Source organism: Podarcis erhardii, assembly GCF_964252035.2.
Source record: "Podarcis erhardii genome assembly, chromosome: 9".
In the NCBI taxonomy this organism is placed as follows: Eukaryota; Metazoa; Chordata; class Lepidosauria; order Squamata; family Lacertidae; genus Podarcis; species Podarcis erhardii.
In genome coordinates this window covers 57,625,444-57,650,452 of record NC_138512.1, presented here as the reverse complement: position 1 = coordinate 57,650,452, position 25,009 = coordinate 57,625,444, and the positions used below count along the sequence as shown (strand labels likewise).

At 42.1% G+C, this 25,009-nt stretch overlaps 1 protein-coding gene across 5 annotated transcripts in view; it reads left to right on the top strand.

The window, feature by feature from the left end:
• The window catches only part of NPNT (nephronectin), a 61,334-nt gene that overhangs the window by 12,012 nt on the left and 24,313 nt on the right, over positions 1 to 25,009 (top strand). For 2 of the 5 annotated variants that reach the window (XM_081876882.1, XM_081876886.1), the window contains exons 3-6: positions 12,510 to 12,560; positions 15,620 to 15,712; positions 19,171 to 19,263; positions 24,716 to 24,835. In XM_081876882.1, the coding sequence (XP_081733008.1) occupies positions 12,510 to 12,560; positions 15,620 to 15,712; positions 19,171 to 19,263; positions 24,716 to 24,835 (357 nt within the window). The remainder of the gene's footprint in view (positions 1 to 12,509; positions 12,561 to 15,619; positions 15,713 to 19,170; positions 19,264 to 24,715; positions 24,836 to 25,009) is intronic. The other 3 variants (XM_081876883.1, XM_081876884.1, XM_081876885.1) reach the window with 3 other exon arrangements.

Below are 25,009 nucleotides of genomic sequence, written 5' to 3'. Positions count from 1 at the left end.
ATTGGTTATGTTAAGCATTGTGTGCCTTCTGAAGTAGCTTTGTCCAAGTGGATTTGCTATAAAATGGCATCAGTGTTCCCTGGAAGAAGTTTGAGAAGCACTAAAGTATCTGCTAGTGGAGTAGTTGTGTGTGGGCTGTGGGAAAAGGTGTGGGATATTTCAGATCCCATAGAATCATTGAAAATATTTGTAGGCAAACATTAAGCACAGCTCTAGCCGTCAAGCTTTTTGACAAGACCAAAGCAGAAAGTACAAACCAAGAGAAAACCAGGAACCTGAATGGACACAGGGACTGAGCTTCTTAACATGACACCAAGGCAGGCAGGCTACACATCCAAAACTCAGGCTTCATAAACAGAATAAAAAAATAGATGTATTAGATGCAACCTTTGCCAGACTGCTGCCCTCCTGAAATATATTCGGAGTCGAGTGTGGATTTCATGCTCTTTATTCAGCTCATAGTAGTGAGGAATGCCAGTTCCCCTGAAATGTCTGCTTTATATACATTATTTACACAATGGGCCCCACGTGATTGGCTAATTCTGGGATTCTCCTGTAGGCCAATCAGGTTGTGGATTCACTTCCACCTGGAGTTGGATTGGGTGGCTCCTGCGGACCAATCAGACTGCTGCATTCTGGATCCTATTGTTCTGGGACCAATCAGACTGTTGCATTCTGAATCCTATTGTTCTAAGACCAATCAGACTGCTGCATTTTGGATCCTATTCAACTCAGTAGATAACACCTCCCAAGGTTTTGGACTACGGCTCCCATTAGTATGTGCTGGCTGATGGGTGATGTAGTTCAAAATATCTGCAGGGCATCAGCTTTGCAAAGGCTGCATTAGACAACCACATGGAAATCAAAATTTTAAAACACATTGGACACTTGGAACAGGGAAGCAATAGCAGAATAATAAACACAGGATTGGGCTGTTAAGACATAGTCCCCCCCCCACCTGCTTGCCAATAGTATTAAAGTCATTGTTATTTTCAGCTTTAGTCAGATAGAAAAGAGATTTTTCATGCTTGTGCTAAAGATGGAATTTCAGCATCAAGCGATGGGCTCCCATTTTAGCAGCTTTTTCTACAATTACATATAGGCAAACCATGATGAATGACAAGAGACTGGAGCAGGGCAAGTCTGATGCCAGTTTTAAGAGGAGGACTGTGAATAATCCAAGCAAACAGGCCAAAAAGTTAGAAGACTTACTGGCCTGTATTTGGTTGGATAATTCATAGTATTATTAGTAAATGATAACATGAAACATTTATAGATGACTGGATAGAAGTGTTCCATTTCATGAGCAAGCTGGTTTTAGACAAGGCAGATCTGTTTTGGATCACTGATTTTCTTTTTCCTGACCTACTTAGTTGAGACCAACCGGTTACCACTTACATTGACTTGAAATGTGCCTGAGACAAAACCTCCTGAAAAAATTATAGGATAAATTGGCAGGTTTCTTAAAAGCTTTATACCAATGATTCATTTAGGATCCTAAGTGGTACAGACTGCTCCAGGTGACATTTCTCAGGAAGTATGACATGGTTGTATAGCAAAGTAGATTAGCAGTATTGCTTCACCATTGAGTGCAGTCGGCATAAAACATAGCACATCCTCTAAAAGTTAATGTGCAACTTTGGCTCCAAAGGAGAAATACTTACTGTGCTATGGAATGGAAAGTTCTGCAGTTTCTTAAGTGGCAGCACTGGACTCATCACATAAACTAATATGTGATGAATCTAGTGATGAGCCCTTGCAGGCAGTACCTGGTTTCAACGTGTGTGCTCTATTTTTATAGAAATGGCACCTTATGTTTGGATTAAAGACACAGTCTTCAAAAGATAGATAGACAGAGAGGGGAGCGGGGCAGAGGAAGGGGGGGCGGTCTGCCCCGGGTGTCACCACTGAGGAGGTGGCAAAATGCCGGGCGGCACTCACTGCGGGGCCTGCAGCGCGCCCGAGCCACACTTCTCTCCTGGGAGTGACACAGTGGCTTGGGCACCCGCAGGCTCTGTGCTGCCCCAAACAGTCCGCCTGCTGCCTCCCCCTCAGCTGTAGGGTGGCTGAGTGGGAGGAGGCAGGCAGACTACTCAGAGGTCCTGTGGAGCATCCTGCCTGGCCCCGCCCCCAGGTGCAGGACATGTGCTCCACCCCAGGTGCCCGATCGGCTTGCTCCGCCACTGCACACACATATGTGTACACGTGTGTGCATGCAGTCATATTTTAAAACTTTTATTTTTTAAGCTAAGTAGCTGCTGTTTTTTCTTGACATTGCTCATGAGCCGTGTGCTCTCTTAATGGGATCGGAGCAAGGCCCTACTGAGACTGGCATAGCTTGCTGTGTTTGCTGGATTTGCAGTTTAGGATTTTCGAAATCAGTGTCAGCAGAACAAAGGTGTTGAGAATCCTTGCAAGTTCTCAGGCTGGGGGTTAGATTAGGTCAGGCATAGGCAAACTCCAGATGTTTGGGACTACAATCCCCATCATCCCTAGCTAACAGGACCAGTGGTCAGGGATGATGGGAATTTTAATCCCAAACATCTGGAGGGCCGGAGTTTGCCTATGCCTGGATTAGGTAATGCTGCTCCCACTAAAACCAGTTTTGTACAAGGCACTGTAGAAACATGGGTGCCATACACAATGATCCGGTTTGCACGCAACACTAAGCTATGGTTTTGTAAGCCATTGTTTATTAACCAAAGCATGGCTAACACAAACCACCAGGGCTTGGTGTTACATGCAAACATGGCCACTGACTTCTTAACAAGAAAATAATAGCCTGGTTGGTCAGATCAAAGATCCATCTAGACTAGCGTACTTTCTCCCAATGGTTAACCAGCTGGAAGACACTGCAGATATCACAAACTGGGCCTAATGGTGATACGCAATCCCTGCTGTTTGTCTCCAGTATCAGGTACTTAGCGAGATACTGCTTTTTGATAGCTTAGATCCTACTCTGTTGAAAACTAAGTTTGCACCAGCTGTTCTTCACGTCATGTGTCCCAAAACATACTGTGAACAACTGGGGCAGTCAGCATCTCATCCTGGCTAATGTCCCTGGCTAGAGCTCCACTTCCACATTTGTCACAGAAAGGTCAGTACTAATTTCCCTTCAGGATCCATTGCAATGTATGATGCACTTAAGAACGTTGACATCCAAGTTTCAAGGTGTTCTGCTGCATTTATCTCAGAGTATCTCTACCAGTTTGCCATGCCTACTTGGACCAACATAGTTGTGTGTTTACTGGTCCCTTACTCTCTTTTCTGAACAAAACAAATTCCTTCCAGTAGCACCTTAAAGACCAACTAAGTCAGTTCTTGGTATGAGCTTTCGTGTGCATGCACACTTCTTCAGATACACTGAAACAGAAGTTTCCAGACCCTTCTATATAGTGAGAAGGTGGGGAGGGGTATTACTCAGAAGGGTGGTGGGAATGGGTGATTGGCAGATAGCTGTGATGAGCCTGTTGACGACTCTTAACGACTGCAATAGGTCTTACAGGAAAAAGCAAGGGGTGAAAAGGTGAAAAATGGCTTTGTCATGTATAATGAGATAAGAATCCAAGGTCTTTGTTCAGACCAGGTTTCTCCATGGTTTTAAGTTTGGTGATAAGTTGTAATTCAGCAGCTTCTCTTTCCAGTCTATTTCTGAAATTCCTTTGTAGTAAAACAGCTACTTTGAGATCTTGTATAGAATGTCCTGGGAGATTGAAGTGTTCTCCTACTGGTTTCTCTGTCTTGTGATTCCTGATGTCCGATTTATGTCCGTTTATTCTTTGGCGTAAGGTCTGGCCTGTTTGTCCAATATAGAGAGCTGAAGGACACTTTTCTCTTTTCTGAACAAGTGAGGAGCAATAAAAGGAGAAATGAGAACAAAACTGCAATAGATGGAGACATATCCTTATCCCAGGAGTAGCAAATATCTTTGGTGGGCTACAATTCCCATAATGCCTAACCATTGGCTATGCTGGTTGGGGCTAATAGGAGTCGCACCACAACACTAGCTAGAGGGCATTACTTTGGCTACAGCTGTTTAGCATCTTCTTCTAGTTGATTAGCCTTGCAGCAAACATGGAAGCCTGGTTTCAGTGTAGGTGTCAGCCAGAAGAGAATTCTAAAGACACAAACCAAATTACTGAACTTGGGGAAATTATATCTTGATTTGAAAATAAGAATCGACAGTGCATTTAAAAAGAAACTCAAATAAACTCATTTTGTGTAGCTCTAGACTTTGGATGCCAGTAACTGGAATGAAGTGAAACTTCATTGCAACAAATCCATTTAGATTTTAGTCTTATCAACCCGTTATGTTAAGGTTCAGATTCTATAGAATCTAGCTTCCCAGCAACTAGCTTCCCCCAGAAACAAGTGAAGACAATGTCCTGGGTGTGGTAAATTCTGTTTTCCAGACTTCAGTTAATATTAAGAGAAGGGAATATCAAAAAGTCAATTGAGTGCTACACCAGCGAAATCTTTTGTTGAGGTGCCTGTTCTTTTATGAGGATTTATAATGCAGCTTATAGCTGTATTTAATTTCTGTACACGGCTGAAGACGAAGGCAACAGTTCTTTTTAAATCCTCTTACAAAAGGACCTAGAAATAATGGATGCTCTTACCTTTACTTACTTGTTTGTAAGGGTTTGGGTGTCTGATGCAACAGTGATTTATAGCTCACTTCTGCTTTTGGATTCTGTTTTGGCTGCTTCAGTGAGATATATAGGAATCTATTTCTGCTCTTGCTGCTTCCAACAAAGCTGGTGCTTGCCTCAACAGCAAACTGTGTGCTAAGTTCCAGAATTGTTACGTTATTAAATTTTACTCAGCAGAATAAGTCAGCCAGAGTGTACCAAAAAAAGGCAGACACAAATAATTATATGTCTCCGTTTATGAGCATCTGGTTAATTATCCCAAACACAGGTTTTCTTTTCTGTAATAGAGAACTTCACTAAACTCAGTCATATGTAACTATGTGGATTAACTTGTCCTTTTTTGGTCATGTATTTTCTCCCCATCTTGGACAAATGTTGCAGGTGTACTAGATTTTTGCTATGCAATAATCACTTCTGTAAATTATAAGGCAATTGGGAACAGTGTTGAAGCACCTTCTCTTTTAACTATTGGAGTGAGCTGGTGGGTGGTGGTCCTTTCCAACTCTATAATTCTATGATTTGATAAGTAAGCTCCCTTGAACTCAGTTGTGCTTCTGACTGTATATGCTAAACTTGCAAAACACACTGAGTTTTAACCCTTGGTCCTCCATCCGGGCAAGAAAGAGAAGTGTAGCTCATAGGAGGACATTAAGCCAAATGAAAGCAAATTCTTATCTATAGATGCTCAGATAAGACTTTCCCCTCTGCTGTTTACTTTGAGAACAGGTGATCTAAAACCAGGGCATGATCCACCAGACCACCTCCTGTGCAAGGAAGATTGAAATAGATGGAAGCTCTACCTGAGAACATTCTGGTGGCATGGGCCTGCACTGAGGAACTAAGCTGGTGTGGTAGTGACATATTTGACCTCAGTAAGAACTTTCAGCATGTTTACTATAGAGAAGAAAAATCTTTGAAAAGTGTCCAGAAATGCTGGTCCGCAAATGGCCCGCCTTTTCCCACTCCATTGAAATGCAAAGCTCCCACTCATATTTTTGAGGGAATAGAATTTGGCCTTGCTCCTATACAGATGAAGAGTGGTATGTGCCTCAAGGTTTTTCCTGTAGCCATGCCAACTCTTCGCCACTTCTATTTGCTGCAAAGAAGCGTTTTGGTTGTTGCACAGAAAATAGGAATTTCCCTTCCATCCCAATATGCACATAAATAAGACCAGGCTTGTGTTCAAAGCCAGCCCATATAGAACACCCTGCAGTAGTTTAAGTTGGAATCCACTAGAATGTGGGTCACAGCGGCCAGGATATCCCTGTCTAGGCTGTAGCTAGCAGGTGTAGCTGGAAATAGACATCCCATGCCGCCAAAGTCATTTGGGCTTCTAGGGGCAAGATGGAATCCAGGAAATGGTTGGTCCTTGATAATGAGATCATTTCAATATCTCCTCCTCCAGTCAAAACATTAACCCACTGCCCAGTCATGAAAACCAGGTTGAGGATATGTCTGCCTCATGAGTTGGGTCAGTGATGTACTGAGACAGTCAAATGGTTGTTATGGCAGCCATTACGTCTTGAGCTGGGGCAGACAAGGTAGCCTCCACATGGATGCTGAAATCTCCCAAGACAAGCATCTGGTGGGTTTCTGGCATCACACTCAAGACCACCTCTGCCAGCTTAGACAGAGAGACTGCTGGGGGGCAAGGTGGTTAGTAGCAAAATCTCCACTCTGTCTCTCTGACCCAACATGGATGCATCCCACTGGGTGCGGTCAGTGGACTAGGGTGATTAGGCTATTTGCCTAAATGTTCCCCTGGTGCCTCCTTCCTAAAGTCCGGGAATGTTCTGATTGGTTTAGGGACAGAGGCACAACACTCACGTCAGGATGTCAAGATATCACATGCATGACATCGCCCGCCCCCAGTTGCCTTCACAAGCTGGCGCCTTTGACCTGAACTATTCCCCTACAAAAAAATTCACCGCATGCCATGGATGCATACCCTCAAGTCCATCTCCTGTGCAGACCTGGCTCTTGGCAAGGGAGACAGTGCATGACTGTGTATGACTGTGATCTGCTTCCAGTTCTCCAGTCAGGGCTAAAAGTAAAGGAAAAGGGACCCCTGACCATTAGGTCCAGTCGTGACCGACTCTGGGGTTGTGGTGCTCATCTCGCTTTATTGGCCGAGGGAGCCGGCGTACAGCTTCCAGGTCATGTGGCCAGCATGACTAAGCAACTTCTGGCGAACCAGAGCAGTGCACTGAAACACCATTTACCTTCCCGCCGCTGCAGTACCTATTTATCTACTTGCACTTTGACATGCTTTTGAACTGCTAGGTTGGCATGAGCAGGAACCAAGCAACGGGAGCTTACCCCGTTGTGGGGATTCTGGTCGGCAACTCCTAGGCTCTATGGTTTAACCCACAGTGCTACCCGCGTCCCTCCGGTCAGGACTAGCATTGGTGCTGCACTGAAATGGGGCAAAGGCAGGTTCGGCTCAACATAAATTTGAGAAGAGTTGTTAGTGTTGTCAGATGGAGGCAAGCATGACTTGGTTGAAAGACATGGGTTTCTAGAACATTGTGGATATCGGAGAGAAATGGGGAACCTGTGGTCCTCCAGATGTTGCTGGACTTCAGCCACATCACCCCTGACCATTAGCCATTCTGGGAGTCTAACATCTGGAAGACCACACCTCTAGTGTATATTCAGAATCCACTTGTCCTTTAATTTGGTCCCAGTTCCCCAGCCCTGCGCAGGAAGGCAAAACTGTGTCCGTCTCCCTTTGTCCACATGATGAAGGCTATAAAGTAATGTTGCTTTGCATCAGCTGAGAAGCTGCCCCTTAATTAGAAATCAGCAATGCCTGGAATACGTTAAGTGACTAGATGACACAAATGGTGTATTTATGTGATACTATTGCATACTGGCTACGATTACATTAAGGTCTTAGCATGCCAGGCAGTTAAGGAGCTGGGTGAACGAAAGGCTACTTGCAAAGATAGCTGAATATAAGGCATATGGGTTACATCATTTCTGAGTGTCTTTCTCCCTCCCCCCTGAATGGGAGTGACAGTTCTGCTCAATCTACTACACATATTTTTATTTTATTTATTTGTTTAACAGAATTTGTGTACCACTCAACAGCAAATAAAGTGATTCCCAAATTTTTGCACCTTGACCACTTGAAAATTGCTGAAGGTCTTGGTGGACCAGTTAATGAATTTTTTTGCCTGTTGCAGCAAATTGTAAAGTGATATGCTAGCTGCTATATGATTTTAATTTTTTTTTTTTTTACTTATTTTATTTCTTAGCTTTTGGATTGTATTCAACAAATATTTCTCAGAGTAGACCTATTGAAGTTAATGGCCATCACTAACTTAGGGTCTTGTCAGCTTGCACAGAATTCCGCCAGGCCTGCTGAGCTGTACAATAGCACTATGAGAAACGAGAGAGCATGCTAAATATATGGACCAATATATGGACATTCAAGCTGTCTTTCAGAGAAACTTGCCTATCATTATTGATCTTCTCATTTAGAAACCTCTGAGAAGCTTACATGGAGCCTCAGGGTTCTTTGTAACATAGTTTTAAAATGCCTTTGTTGTTATTTTGGTAAGATGAACCTATTCTGGGCTGACCTGCATGCCTGATTGTTGCTTGTTGTTTGCACAGCAGCTTTAACAAATCAAGCTATGTTGCACATATGGCCTTTAAAGTTGCTCCATCTTCAGAGCAATAGTGGACTTCTTTCTAAAAATGTAAGCATGGCAAGCAGAACAGTTCACAGATTTTTAAAGAATGTAATCTCAAGTTTTTGAACTTGACTGGCTTTGTTCTGGTCATTTCAGGATCACAAGATGCCCTTACACTGAGAACACAGGTCTATGTCATGCTTTTAGAGTATGGTCAGGGGAAATAATTGTCACCCCTTAATGATAGACTGCAAGTATCTCTGGAAGAATCTTGCTTATGCCTAGCTCAGTGTTTCTCAAACCTTGAGTATTATCTCCTAAGGAGAGTCCATTGTTAACACCCCCAAGGAGAGCCCAACAGTGTTGAGCCCAACACACATACAAGTGCATGCAGACACACATACAGCAGCAATGCATAGCATAAATACCTAATTTACTGGGATGAGCTGACAGTCATAGGATAGGAAGCTGATGAAGAGTGGTACAGTGGTGAAGCTTGGGTTCACAACCCTGATCAGACCTTGGGCCAGTCACTATCTGAGCCTAGCCTACCTTACAGGGTTGTCATTATTAGAAAAAGTGGAGTGTCCCACACCCATTTATGAGGGCACCATTGCTTCAGCTCTGAGGAAAAACTCTGGTACTTCTCCTCTCCCTGCCCACTACATCACTGAACTTAGGGGAGACCTAACACAACCCTGAGGCTATGCGTTGCAGGGAAAGCTCAGCAGCACTGAGCAAGCTGTATTTCAGGGACACTTTTCTACTACAAGTGACACTGAGCAACAACTGAAAAAGCTCCTGACGGACCAGAATGTAGCTTTTAACACCAACTGAGCTCACGGTTAAAGAATAAGACCAAGGGCTGCATCCAGTAGCATCTGTCTGCTAGCAAACAGGCTCTTGCACTAGTGGATGGGTGAGCTTTAATGTTGCACAACAGAAAAGTCCAGTGCAACAGTTGCACTAGTGGAAACTTGTTGTGCAACAGGTTGCACAGTCTGTTGTGCAACAAAGTCCTCGGCAATCTTCTTATGCATTCTCTTGTGTAGCAACATTTTGCAGGTGCCAAACATTTCACCAGCAGAGCATGCGTACTGCTAAGTGACTAAACATGACACTGGATACAACCCAAAGTTGTTGTTTTTAAAGTCATCACCAGTAAAATATCCTTGATAATGAAAATATAGTGTAATAACTGGCTGCATTGCTTAGCCTTCTTCAACAAAACACTCAATCATAGAATTGTAGAGTTGAAAGGACCCACTGACAATAATCTTTTGCCAGGTGTGGGGCTCAAACCCACCTCCCTGAGATTAAGAGCGTGACTCTTTAATCTGTGCAGGATATTCTACTTGCAATAGAATGCATGTAAGAAAGTTCAGAGCTTGCGAAAGCGATTATGGAGGGTGCTGGAGATGCTGCTATATAACCAAGAGCTCTGCATGCTTCTGCCTTCTTGCTACAGCTGCAAAGAAACAACACTCTAGAAACTGCTGTTCCTCCTTTATGCTTTGGGGATAAAAATACATGCTAGATTCTGCCATCTCAAATTATTTATATTCCTTTTCATGCATGTTTATGCTTAATTGTTGGGATTGTTTTTTAATGTTGCCCATAGGAAATTCCTTCATGAGTTACAGATATTGGGGTGGGTGGGGGTGGGGAAGCCACTAGTTGTTGTTGTTGTTGTTTTTTGGGGGGGGTGTGCTTGAACATAAATGCAATTCTGTATAATAACTAAATATGCCCTAATCTGAACTCTTAAATAGAAATTAAATGATGGTCTTGAAGATAGATAGATAGATTCTTTATTGTCATTACACAAGTGCAACATTGCACAGTGCAACGAAATTGGATGCCATCCCTTAAAAAAACAACAAAAGCAAAACAGCAACAACAACCAAACAAACCACATTCCAGCCACACCCACACCCACACCCATCAAACTTCCAGGTCACACTATCGAGTTACAGCATTCAAAAAGGCCACAGCTCTTGGATAGAAACTATTTTTCAGTCTATTTGTCCTTGACTTGATGTTTCTATATCTCCTGCCAGAAGGCAGTAGTGCAAACAGACTGTATCCCGGGTGAGATGAATCCTGCAGGATGTTGTTTGCTTTCCTAAGACAACGGGAACCGTACAGTTCTTCCAAAGATGGGAGAGGATGACCAATAATCCTTTGGGCTGTGGTTATGACCTTCTGGAGCACCTTCTTCTCCCTAGCTGTACAACTGGATGACCTGGAATAGACCTTTCTCACTGAAAGAGCTGTTTAATTTGGGACTCTTATTTTAACTCTTTATACTTCAATTCATGAATCTTTAACTATGCTGTACCTATAGTACAGAACTGCATTGTTATGTTTATGTCAAAAATGAGGTTCTGCTATTCTGTTCCGCTCCCCACCCCAACCCCAGCGTGTTGCTTTAAAACAGCAAAATGTATTTTAAGCAAAACACTGCGGAAGAATGAATTGTGTATTAAGGAAACAGTATCCTTCCCCATGTGCACACAGACCCATTTTCCCCATGCACGTAATTGGCACCATTTGCTTTCCGACAAAACTCAGGACAAAAGGTATATATGTGAAATTTGGCTGTATTGTTTTGTACTGTGCTACATTTAGGAGGTCTTGGGACGCGGGTGGCCCTGTGGGTTAAACCACAGAGCCTAGGACTTGCCGATCAGAAGGTCGGTGGTTCGAAACCCCACGACGGGGTGAGCTCTTGTTGCTTGGTCCCTGCTCCTGCCAACCTAGCAGTTCGAAAGCACGTCAAAGTGCAAGTAGATAAATAGGTACTGCTCTGGTGGGAAGGTAAACGGCGTTTCCGTGCACTGCTCTAGTTCGCCAGAAGCGGCTTAGTCATGCTGGCCACATGACCCGGAAGCTGTACGCCGGCTCCCTCGGCCAATAAAGTGAGATGAGCCCGCAACCCCAGAGTCGGCCATGACTAGGCCTAATGTCAGGGGTCCCTTAACCTTTAAAGAGACTTACCTTTTCCTCTCATATCTATCCAATGCTGCTGCTTCAGCACCAACACAGAGAGACATGTGCCCAGGAGCAAAAGTGGCCTTCAGTAGCAGATATTTTAGGGGGCAAGAAGCCATGCCGGTGTGCCTCTTTGAAACTTCCCCTCCAAACCACTTGCTGCTGTTTTATTGGCAAACTGTTCCATCAGTGTTGGACAGATGGTTCACACAATATGGTGTACATATAGGGGGTTTATGTTGCAATGCAGAGCAGGATAAGCCCTGCTGGCCACACTCCTTGAAAAGGTAGAAGTGAGCACTTGGCCCTGAGCTTCATCAGGGTCTGGCTTTGAGTCAGAACTTCCTCTTTAAATCAGAATTTAAACTCCCACAAGTGATACTGAAGTCGAACTCTTAGGCTCCAGATGTGTTGCAATCCCATCTTGTTAATGCAATAAAACAAAATCTGGACTTGATATTTTGCATGTTTTTAAATAATCCAGTACTATAATCAGCTGTTGAGGCATGGCAGAGTATTTGAAGCCAAACATATTTCATCTAATTTCCATTTGATTCTACAGTACGGCGATCTGCCTTTCACGTGATCTGTCATTATGGAAGTCGAAAGGGTTTGTGGACCGAAAGCTTTATTTAGGTTTAATGAAAACCAGAATGAAAAGATGGCTGGTTCCTTTATTGGTCCCCAACTGTTAAAAATCTATTCAAGTTGCAAGTGATGTCAGTTTAACCAGAGTTAGCACCCTGAAGACAATTAGGGGGAAATCTGTTATTATAGGATATGAAGGGATACTGTCTCTTTAAAGGCAAAAAAACCCCACAACGCAACACTGTTCTGTAAGATGCATTACATTTAGACTGCGGAATGGTGCATACCTTTGCTGCTGGAAGTGGGGGGAAACACTGTCCTATTCACTGTTTACTTGGAATTCTTTGATGGGTGAAATAAGAATAGCACAACATCATTCCTTTTTGTAACTTTCATAGAGAGTGCATTGCAACATCTGTTTGCAGACGTCTCATAACAAGATAGTGACATAAGACATTTCTATTTTTAAACGTGTCCCAGTTTATTTTTTTTATTTCAGAAGAAAAGCTCTGAATGTTGAATGTGTGTAAGTCACCGGGAATGTAGCAAGTTGATAAAATCCAAGCCAAGTCCATCCTCCTTGCAGGGAAACACAAAAAGCTGGAATTGCTTTTTATGGACATTTGTTTTGCAGCTTTCTACATCTTAAGGCAGAGAATAGCCAGGATAAGGTGCCAGCCCAAAGGTTAGCTGAACATATTTCTCAAAATAATTTTGGCAAGATGGTGTTTTGGAGGCATGATCTCTAAAGTCATGCATGGAGCGCAAGAATGATATAACAACCCAACAAGAAATATGCATGTAATTACTTTGCTTATTATTTTAGGGTGATAGCAGCACTTCACAAATGTATTTAATGACTAATGTAGACATTTTATATATATATATATATATATATATATATATATATATATATATATATGTATGTATATGTATATATATATATATATATGATTTGATATTTAAATGATTAGCTTTTAAGATCCAAATACTTTGCTTTATCCCTTTATGGATGCTATTAATATGTTTTGTAATATAGTTACAATTTATTAAAGAGGTCTTACCTCATTGTGACTTGAAATCATTGTGAGTAGCACACACCCATACACACTTACCTGGGAGAGAGACCCATTAAGTATAGCAAGACTTATTTCTTCTGAGTATAGAGCTGCTCTGCACAAGTACTTGGGAGCAAGCCCCACTGGATTCAATTGGACCTTCTTCTGAATACTTTTTGAAAGAAAGTTCAGTTTAATTTAGCAGAGCTTCCCAGTAAACAAGCAGAGGAAGGGGGCACATGATTGGCATGGTATACATTTTAAAACAATTGTTTGATTCCTTCTACTTTTTATGAAAACTTGGTACCCCAACTTCACTTGCCATGTTGAGTTTTCAGACACACTCTGGTGAGCATACGTATTTTATCAATCAGCTCACAGAACAAGAGGCTGCCTTCTGGTTTCTGGTGTCTCTTTTGCCTAGTCAGCTAGGCTTAGGGATGCGATTGTGCCTTCTGAGCAAGGTTGACAAATGTGAGATTTCCTTACACCTGTCAGTTTTAATGCAAGGCACAACAAGGGCTCCTGGACTGATGCCATTTGGCCAAATATTGGCAGAGAATGAGGATCAAATCTGCCCCAGAGCCTCCCAGCTCTTGTGGGGGGGAAAATGGTGAACTCACCCAACATGGTGGCTTAATTTTTTGAAGCCAATTTCAGCCTCTGTTGCAACATAAGATTTGGGAAATACTGCTTCAGACTTTGGTGTATGAGTAATTTGCACTGAACTTTCCTGGAGGTGTTCCAACATTATGTACCATACAAAGGAATGTTTGTCATATATTATCTTGATGTGCAATATTGATTTACTGCTACATAAAATGTAAGTAGCTTAGCTGGTTAGGTACCTGGGACTTGATTTTCATTTTTTGGTAAAGCAACTGTATGTGCAGTATGAAAGCCATTTTCAAAAACAGTAGCAGCATGTTGTTTGCGCTGGTTTTCTCATACACAATCCTAATAATAATGCCATAATATGGTGGGTGATTGGAGTTCCAATACCTGTTTTATTTAAGATGGCCACAAGTTTAGTTCTCCAGTGCTTCTCCCCATTGCATATGGAAGCATATGTCCAACATTTGGCACTGTCATTCCAATATGAGAGAGAGAGAGAAATGCTTAAAAATTAAAGGCCAGCTGCCCGCAATAAAGTTTTGGGAAAGCACATTAAAAGGTTGTAAATGTGCACATCAAACCATTACAATGGCTTTATAGTAAAATACGTTTCATGAATGAAGCATGTGTTTTATAAACTTACCGGTACATATTTTTTTTTTTTTTTTGGATTAAGAAAACTTAAACTAATAGCACAACTAGGATAGTTATGTGTGCCTTAATCAGAAAGGGCAGTTTAATCATTGACTTAGGTTGCTTCCCCACCAATCCTGTACTCTAGAAATGTGATATTTTATGCACTAACTTTTCATAGAAAATTCAGGAAATGTCACTGCCAACCTATCAAGTTCCATGTTTTCAGTGTCATCCATACTAGATACATGGAGATGCTTTTGACAAGAAAATACATTTGCAGTGCTTGTCTAGAGAAGCTTTTAAGGGCTACTCTTCATTTAATTGAAAGCTTCTTCCTTGCCTACAAATAATGAACCAACACTGGATCATGAGGCTATGCACTGCTATATATGGTGAAAGAGGGACCCAACATGTGTCCAGATACATCTGGTTAAGTTTTAATAGCAGGAAAAGTTCAAGCATGGCATTCCGAAATATGCATAAAACATACACAATGCATGTATCTGTAGGATATATTTTAAAAATTCCTTTTAATAACTATCACCTTATTATGGTATGAATGTATGGACTCTTAGGCTGTACACTTAGCTTGCAAGCCTATACATATCTGATAATGATAATAATTTTATTATTCATACCCCGCCCATCTGGCTGCATTGCCCCAGCCACATCTAGGCATAAATCCCAATGCACTCCATGAAGCTTAGTTGTAGACATGCATAGGCCTATTATTTTGCTATATCCTTTTTTACTGGTTCTTCATAGTGCCATTGGAAGTTGTAGTGGACATACAATACATTCCCTCAGCAACCCACATGTTATATTTTTCATTTTAAATTAAATTGCTTAAAAGTGAGGCTAGCCATTTCCCCCCTTGTTTGTGTGTATTTTAATGGAAGCATATTGGGCGGCAGGGGAGAGTTGTAGCAGAAAAGTGGTGAACAGGAAAGGATTGAGCACTGCTTCTTCCCATCACTTCTGTGCTCCAACTCTCTCCTTTACTCCTCACTGGCCCTAAACTATGGTTTAGCAAGGGTGAGGAAATCCAGCTGCTTCCATCATCACCCTGTGCTGCTGCTCCCCAAGTACCTGGAGCTATGCATTATGCACATTATGTTCAAAATTGGACTCATGGCACATCCCCCAAACAAACCACAACCTGTAGGCAAAGGACAAGCTCGTGGATTGTTGGGAGTGAAACAAACCACAAGCCCAGGTTCAAACCATGCCTTAGCTCAGGGTAGCATGGCAGCAACAGGCCCAGAGGTGGAGCAAAGCCAGCCACGATATTTGCTCAGTAAGTTTCACTAAACCATGGTTTGGTGTAGCATTTCATGTGAATAAGACCACTGCGTCAAATGCATTATAAACAAATAATGTTTGTGCACCTCAGTTTGACAAGAAGAGTGACAAGTCTGCTTACGTGTATTCACAGCTGTATGTCAGCCTGGATGTAAACATGGGGAATGCGTTGGACCAAACAAGTGCAAGTGTCATCCAGGATACACTGGGAAAACATGCAATCAAGGTAAGATTTATGTTATTTTAAGGAATGCGGTATTGCTTCAAGGTATTGAAAAGAGCAATTGAAACTTGAACTAAATGTTCTGCAGCTAGTTCAAGTTTCAACTGCCCTTGGGTCAGCTGACATACTGCTGAATTTAGCAGGGTGAAAGCTGGTTCATATATTTGCAGCCCTATTGGTGATGCCCAAGAAGAACTGGTGGAAAAATATCTATGGCAGTCATTTCCTGCCAGATGCAGTTTATGAACTGGAGTTTCTAGGTCTCCCTGCATGAAAATCAGAGCACCAATCACCTACTTGAATTGAATTAGAGCTTCCACCCTTCTCAAAGACACCCACTTGGGAGTTGGTAATACTGTATCCCAGCACAATCCATTTTATGAAAGTATTAAAAAAAAGTGCTTTTGTTGTTAGAGGTACAAGATTGGTTCCTTTCCAAGATCAGCTGTAAGGCCTAAAACTTAAAATGCTGGTTTTGATTTAGGTAACAAGGACCTTGCTGTTATGAAAGCAAGTCCCCATGCTAATTTAAAGTATAATAATAATAATAATAATAATAATAATAATAATAATAATAATTCCAATTTCACTTTGTAATAGCAAACTACCCACAATGACCCCAGTCATATTATAATGAAAAAGAACAGTGTTGTTTAAAATGACCAGTATTGTCAACATATTACACTATTTTTATCCACTTCTCCCCAAAGTATTATTTTATATAGTGCTGAGCACTGCCAGGTACTTAAGGAAGTCACAGCCACTCTCTCCAGCTAGCCTTGATAAAGCTTTCCTAAGCTCATTACAGAAAAGCAAACGAGTGTTTTAGAAAACCTGACAATTTGAGTAAGGTGGTGCTGTACAGAACTGTGTTCCCTGAGAGTTACTAATCCTCTGATGGCATAATGATTTCTAAACGCTTTTAAAACCTCATTTGTTTGGATATATTAATCCTTTCTTGACGGATTCATGGGGAATCTAAGCCCACCCTCCCTGTGATCTCATTTCCTCTGCTTCCTTCTTTTTCTCCATCTTACAGACACTTTGCTATATATATTGTTTTACTTTTGGGAGAAATGTTGTTATGTATTGCTTTTATTCTAGAACTTCAGCTCTCAGAAGTGTCCACCACAAAGATACTGTAGGTCCGCAGCAATTTAAAATATCAAAAACTGAGGAGCTGTTGTGAAACGAGCTCAACAGAGAGAAGAAAGCTCATGCTGATTTTAGATTATATACAGCATCCTGTTGACAAATCTGCTACTTAATCATAGGACTCCAATTCATTTAAATGAGGAGCTTTCCAGTGAGATTTTAGAATCAGCTGATTTATGGGGTGAATAGAATAGAATAGAATCAGCTGATGTATGGGGTGAGGACTGTGCTTGTACTGATACTATCTGCATTTGTTAAAAACCTGCATGTTGAACACAAAGACACATTTACCTCCATGCCCAGTGGCTTTGATATGCTCTTCCTCTCATTGATTTCAACAGGAATCAATTAGAGCTTTGCAATAGGGCCCAACACCCTACCTGACCAGATGAAGCTGTTCACTCCTCTAGCCCTGGCTGCAAAGAGTTGCCTATATTTTAAACTAACCGTACTTATGAGGCAGATCTGCAGATCACACGTCAAGTGGCCGGATGGGTGTAATTACTGTTGCTTTCTTTGGCATCCACTGCCTGGCTCTATTATAGGTCAATGTCATTTTGTAATATGAATGGCCTTTCCTGAATGGGAAATGTCTCCCTAAATTATTATCGCACCGTCATCAAATAAAAGTTCTCCTGCTGGAAATGAGATCAGATGGAGTTGTCCAGCTCCAACCGGATGGTGGTGTCTGTGGCAATTTATTTTCACTGCATTTATGATTGTCATAATTCCAAAAGGCTACAATTCCTGTGCATTCCCTTTATAACAGAGTTCTATAAATGTGCAAGTGTTTGTGTGTTAAACACATTCAAGGGTCTTCTCATTAACAAGTGGAAGACAATTCCTTTTCATAAGGCAGGACATTAAACATTTATTTCCATTTCTTGCACACTAAACACAGAACTTTGAAATGAAATAATGGTGTTTATGTGATCAATTGCTTGCATTAATTAATTAATTGATTGCATACATGACTTCCAAATTCTTCTCCTTTCCCCAACTTAGCTGAGCTGAAGACATTAAAATTTCCCACTTCTGGCAGCTGATGCTGTGAGCAACTGGGTTGTGATTCTGTGGTGGATCTGTAAAGTCCTAAGGGTAGAGGGTGTGCATTAGAACTGCTGCCTTAGGCTATAATCCCATACACCTTTACCTGAAGTGAGGCCAGATGCATAGATGTTCTCATAGGATTGTACAGTAAATTGAGTGAGTAGAAAACAGAAAATCTACCATGTACTTTTTCAGTGACTTTCACATTTGTTTTTGCCATAACACATTTGCATGGTAGCCATGTATCCTACTTTGCAGAGGACAGTCCTCTATTTGACTGGCCCATGTCTGGCTTAAAGATGGTCAGAAGAAGGGAGAGTGGGGGCCTTGAAGTTGCCCACCAGCCATTCACACCTGGAGAATAGACTAAGCAGGCACACAGGTTACCTGGTAACAGACTTTCCCACTACGAGACGTATTGGATTTCTACTTGATTAATAGTAATACTGTGGGAGATAGCTCAGTTGGATAGAGCATGGTGCTGATAATGCCAAGGTTGCAGGTTCAATCCCCACATGGGACAGCTGCATATTTCTGCATTGCAGGGGGTTGAGACTAGATGATCCTTCCATCTCTACCGTTCTATTGCATTCTATTTATAGTGTCATTCCTTTTTTATGGTGGTGATGATGACGCATTTCCTCTTTTTATGACATATAAGTGGTCACTTACATTTCATTTGAAATAATAATCTGAAATAGTCACAGTTCAAAGAACCAGCAGGACCTCGACAAATCTTACAGTAGAACTAGGAGGCAAACCTGTGGATCCATTTGTGTGCTGGCTAAGATAACAGACATGCGGAGTTTACTGGCCTGTGGTCACTAATTCTTCCCTGAAACAGCTTTCCCAGAGGGCAGGCCACTCAGCCACTAGCTAGTGTCATCTCTGCTTTTGGAATTGACATAGGGGAAATGATTTTAAACTGTTGGGGGTGGGATAGAATACTAGGTGGACAGAATCTGTATGCAAAGAAAGGGTAAAACAGCCATGAATATCTGCTGATTCTCCCCAGAAAGTAAGCACTTCCACCTCTGGATTAGGAGGGAAGCATAAGTTACATGCAAAAGACTTTTCATGTGCAATCTGTAGTTCGCTTGGTGTTCAGTGTGAAGGTCTATAACGGGATACACCTAAAATTCTCCTGATCCAGAGCTCCATGCCTGCACATACAGGTATTTGATGGTATTTGCCATGTTGTTTTACTGGGTCTCGGTCTTTTGACTTCTGCTATGCCTTCTCCTCAACATGTGAAGCTGACCACCCATATGCAACCTCACACGACTGGCCCAGTGAACCACATTTTTTCAGCCCTCCAGATCATCATGCAACACATTTCCCGTGGAGGGGTGAGGACAATCCTTTACTTCAGGTGGTGCGTTCCTTCCACCTGCACGGCTTTAAACCCCCACCATGAAACCTCTTGCAAGTGTGCTGAAAGGACAATGAACTTATTTTGGCTGCCATGTGAAAGCCCAGCCTGCAATATAATTGGCATGCAAAGCGACTTTGCTTTGACACTTCCTTGAGGCTGCAATTCTCTCTCCTGGAAAGGCTTGACCTTAGACAATTCTCTTCATTTGCTGTCATAGTTCCCTTCCTACTCAGATCTTTTACGACACATGCTGCTTTTTCTAAGCTCTTTTTCAGACCAAGAAAACAGTCTGTTGCCATAGTTGTTATTTACATTTATTCATCACTTTTCACAAAGTCTCAAAGCAACTTACAAATCCATAAAATACCAAAGCACTAAAAACAAAATACAAGAAAACCCAAATCCTGCATTGGTTAAGGAAACAGTCTGATTGAAATAGGCCGAAGAATTTTATTTAATAATCTTTAATATTGGGGTAGTTCTGACACAGATATTAATGTCTGGGTTAGCATGTATAATGCATGTAAAACATAACATTTACTGTGGGAATGGCAGTGACACATGACCAATACAGGCAGTCTTGCAACTTACAGCATTACATGCCATCCTGACATAGGCATTAATATCTGAGGAAGAGTGGCCATAGCTCAGTGGCAGAGCACATGTTCTGCATGCAGAATGACCATGTTCAGTTACTGAATCTCCAGTTAGGAGCATAAGTAGACATTAAGAAGCTGCCATATCTGAAGTCAAATCATTGATCCATCTCACTATTGCCTACGCTGACTGGGAATGGCTCCTGAGGCTTTCAAACAGGAGTATCTCTGTTTGAGGTCTCTTCCTGAGCCACTCCCAGGCAGAGAAGACAGCACTGGGATGGATGGTTAAATAACTTGACTTGGTATTAGAAAAACAGTCAAGAAGGCATTTTCTGTACACGCTGTAGAGGGAAGCAAGGAGCAGATAGAGCTCATCAACCTGGGAAGATAGCCCTTCTAGGATAAGGAAAACTCTGATCCTAAATCTCCACTGCCTTGTGGGATATCTTCAGGAGAAGAACAGGGAAAGGAGTAAACTCTGCACAAATCCGGATTGGAGTCCCCAAGATGGATGGCATCTTGTACGCCTCCTTCTGGCAATTCCTGAAGCCAAGCTGGTGCCGAACATATTGCTTTGCTTTCCTTTTGGACCAAATCAGAGAGGCCGAGGTGGGGTGGGGCTTGTTGCCTGGGCAGCCGAGGACCTCTAAACACATTGCCCAGGCTTGCGCCCCCAGGGACATCACTTCAGTACTGCTAAAACAGTGGTTTGACTTCACCCCCAGAGGCCCACTCCACTGTCCTTCGAGACAGCGCCAGCATCAACCAGTTCTTAAAAGTTGCATCAAGCCACACAGATCCTTGCTCCCGATTGTTTGTGATGCTCGCTGGCACAGTACAGTTTGAAGCTGACGATCAAAATCTGAACGCTCTTGAGCAGTGCTGTGTTTTTGCTAGGGATCCTTGGTGGTGGTTGGAAAAGGAGGGCTGCTGGGTGCAGGTGCTTTTGTTGTTGGGAAAATTGTGCTCACACTTCAGTCCAGGATCACCTGTTGCTGACAAATTGTGACCATTGCCCTCCCCCCTGCAATTCACACTATAGCATCTCCTCCTCTGTGGGGAAAGTCTTCTCAGTAGTGTCAAAGCCATTCGTTGGATGGTACTTGAGATGTGACACAAGGTGTGACATGAATCTCTCCCTATGCTTTTTTCAAACAGCCCCAGGCTGTGTCCTCCATACACTTGTCACTTCCATATACTAGGAATCTGCAGAGTTAATTGTGTGAAAAGAGGACACTGCTAGTTTTTTGGGGTGGGCCTTGGGCAAGCAGCTTCCTTTAGGGGACTCACCTCTCTGATGGGCCTCTCCTCCTCCTCATTGTCATTGCTGCCAATTTGTCTTCTTCCCCAGGGCCCACCCAACCTTTGCATCACCCTTGTCATTGCTTCCATGCTTAGAGACAGCAGGTGAACAGGTAGACACAGCAAAGAAAAAGAGCGGCAGGATTTGGCACCTCCAGGGCTTAGAGATGGGCACCCAGCAGGTTGTGGTTCTTTGTAGGTATCCATTGATGCCAGCCCCTGATGCTGACCCCAGATGTATGTCTGAAAGCAGCTTCAGACCAATAATGAAATGTAGGGATGCAATTATATCCTCAAGAGCAAATAATATTTCATTATTACATACAGCACACCACATTATTGTAGGTGGAGTCTCGCTTATCTCTTTGTAGCTCTCATGCAAATATAGCAGCGCACAAGCAGTTGTCTTTCTGGAGTAATTCATGTGTTCACATTAACTGTCTTTCTTCTTGCAACGTGATGTTCAAGCTTAGCAGCCTGCGCTTATATCTGAGACTGCTTTTCCAAAGTGCTGCAGCATCCAACCTGCTCTAAAAGCTTTTCAGTATGCAGCTTTGATGGTGACACTATTCTTGCATTGTTGTTGTTGTTGGTTCCCTACCCCACCCCATGAGTGTGAAGAGCATCATTGTCATATTGTTTAACTTGGAATAATGAAGGGAAATCTCAGTGAGGAGTATAAGTGGGTTCATTAAAAAAAACCTCTTAACCCCCATTAGAAATTTTGCGAAGCGCAAAGAAGCAAGGAGGATTGCGATAGATGTTGTGAAAAGATTCTGCAAAGTCTTTGAAACTTTTCATCTTAGAAGATTCAGACTGCTGGGTTATACTTCTTCCCCTCTTTTGTCCATAGAGAAATTGTGCTAAGTGAAATGTTTGGAGAGCCTGTGAAATAAAAAATAGACAAAAGATAAAGTTTCCTGACCTTTTCAGCAAACGCAGCATGTGCGTGCCAATTTATTAAGAGTCTTGCATTTCTCTGACTCCAAGCTAAATGTTAATGTTAGCCTGAACCTGCTCAGTAATAAACAGTCCTCCCCTAAACATCACAATATAAAACCATATGTAAAATGAGTTGTGAAGTGTAGTGGCTAAGAGAATGAGTTGTTTAAAAACCCAGGAAATTCCTGGCTAAACACTATTCTCCTCCATGAAAATGGATGGCCTTTTCTCTCTTTGCTTTCTCTCTATCTTTTAGCCTCGTACATATACACCCTCTTTGGCATTTAGGGATAATCATAGGGATCTAATTTACAGGGATGTTGAAAGGCTTATTTGTTGACCTAGACAAAGCTAATATGTATATATTTCTCCAATGCAACATTTGTGAAATGATTTCACACACCAAGGAACCAGCAGACAACATGGTGCCCTATAGATGTGCTTGGACTTCCATCAGTTCCAGCCAACATGACCAGTAGTCAAGGCTGATGAAAGTTGAGAGTGTCACAGGGCACATGTCCCTCTTTAAAGTGTCTAGTTCCCTGATTCAGTCATGATATATTATCCTTCCAGGAGCATGGCTGGAGAAAATAGTGGTTGCTCTCACTGCCCCACTGATGGAAACCATTTCCCTCTCGAGAAAGGTAGCTGTGCCATGGTTGAAGAAGTGGAGAATATCTTTTAAAACAGGGAAGGGAAACCTGATGTTTTTGGACTCCATCTCCCATCAGGCTGAGCCAGTATGGCCTCTGGTTAGAGTCTATGGTAGCTGAGGTCCATCAACATTTTTGGCCACCCCATGCAACTACGCTAAGGTAGTTCCAGGTGATGTATTTTTCAGATGTCCATTGCATTGATTCAGCATAACTGATACTCACAAGGCACATGGAAACAGTGGCATTTCCTAGCTAGTTCAAATGGAAGAGAAAACCACTGAGAGAAATATCACAGAGCAAAACCTGCTACACAGAAATATTGAACGTGCTTCTGAAATGGTAAGAAATGTGCGAAAAGAACAACAAACTAGCCACAACAACCGTAAAAAGGGTTTTGATTACTTTTCTTTCACTTGCCTGTTCTAAACAAGGCAGAGGGAAAGCTGTTACAAATATAACTTGAAAGTGTAAACCATTTCCCAGAAGAAGCTAAGGCTGCGGAAGGGAAGGAATCACACAATGTTTGTTTAGATTTAATGGAATTATAATGGAGACCCTTAATTAAGCCCCTTGTATTGCTTTTGGCCAGTGAATGGAACACCAGGGGTGGGAAAACAAATGTGACCTTATGCATCTTCCTAAAGTTTCTAGAATGTTTTGCAAGAAGTGAATCTCAAAACATTAAACAAAACTCTAGCACTATACTAGATGCTCGCACTGTCTTGCTGATGAAGCGATCGAGTAAAGCCAGCAAAAATATTTTGTGCATATAATTAAAATTCAGCAACTTATAGAAGCTTACTGGAACAAAGTATGAATACACTTCCCAGCAGAAACACTTAAAGTATGTGCACATTATTCTTAGACTATGCCACTAATAGCTAGCCAATATCATTACACTTGAGTACCAAAATATATTATGCCAGATGGTGTCAGATTCAAAGCTCAGTAGAATGATCCAAACAATACAACAGGTGGACTGGGATTTAGTTTTACTAAGCCACTGCATTATTTGGGAGAGAAAAAGATATGAACCTACTCTATCTGCTGGGTTTAGTTTATGTTCTTCACTTAATATCTGCCTTCTAACCTATAGAGTTTAGCTGAACTTGATTTCAAAGGAAATGGAGCAATTGAGTCATACGTGCCTATCTATAGCCAAATCTATCCTAGGACTGATAGAATGTCAGTCCTAAAAATATTCTGGCAAAAATTATGTTGCCCCTCTCCCTTCAGTCTGTTGGAGTGGGGTGGTGGAAGAGGGAGGTAAAAAGATGGAAGGTGTGGCAGAAAAGGAGAGAAAAAAAGGGATAGTAGCTAGAGAGAGAGGGGGGGGGGAGAGAAGGAAGGAAGGGGATGGCAGAAAAGAAGAGCAAATGGCAGAAAGAGAAAAGGGATGACTCCACACACTTTTGATTCTGGTCCCATCCCATGCTGACTTTGATTCACTGGCAGGTAGCCCCTAACAGATTAGCCCTGTAGCCCTTGACAGACAAAAGGTTGCCTGTCCTTGTTCTGAGGGATGCTGAACCATACACTCCATACTTACAACTCCTCCTCTCTCCAGCCAGCCAGCTATAATAATGATTATGATTTACACCAGCCCAGACCTTAGGAATCGTTTATACTGATGCAGGTTAAGTCTGGTGCCAACAAAAGCCTTGACTACAGCTACATAGGCAGGGATAATTGATGTGGGATGGAAGTGGAGAGTGTGCAATGCCTCTATTGTTATGGGATTAGAAGTACTGCAAACAGACTGTCCTTCTGACTATATGTAGGTATGGGAATATATTGCAAGAGGCATTTTAGGATCAAGGCTGGTCTGGTTTTGAGAACCTTATCACTACCATCTTCTGCAATTCTAAAGATGCCAATACGCAATGCCTGCTCTGTTTTTGATTCCTCCCCTCTGTGCCCTTTTTAGATCTCAATGAGTGTGGTCTGAAACCAAGACCATGCAAACACCGGTGCATGAATACCTATGGCAGCTACAAGTGTTATTGTCTGAATGGATACATGCTTATGCCGGATGGATCATGTTCTAGTAAGTCAAGACCCTTCTGTTTAGGGTTCTTTTTTAATTGATTAAAGAAAACGTTGCCGCAAGTAAAGGATGAACGGTCTGCTAAACTGGAAAAGCAAACAATAAAAATGGAATAATTAATCCCATTATTTTTATTATTGCAAGATATATGGGATGGACAGAGCAGTTTCTTTG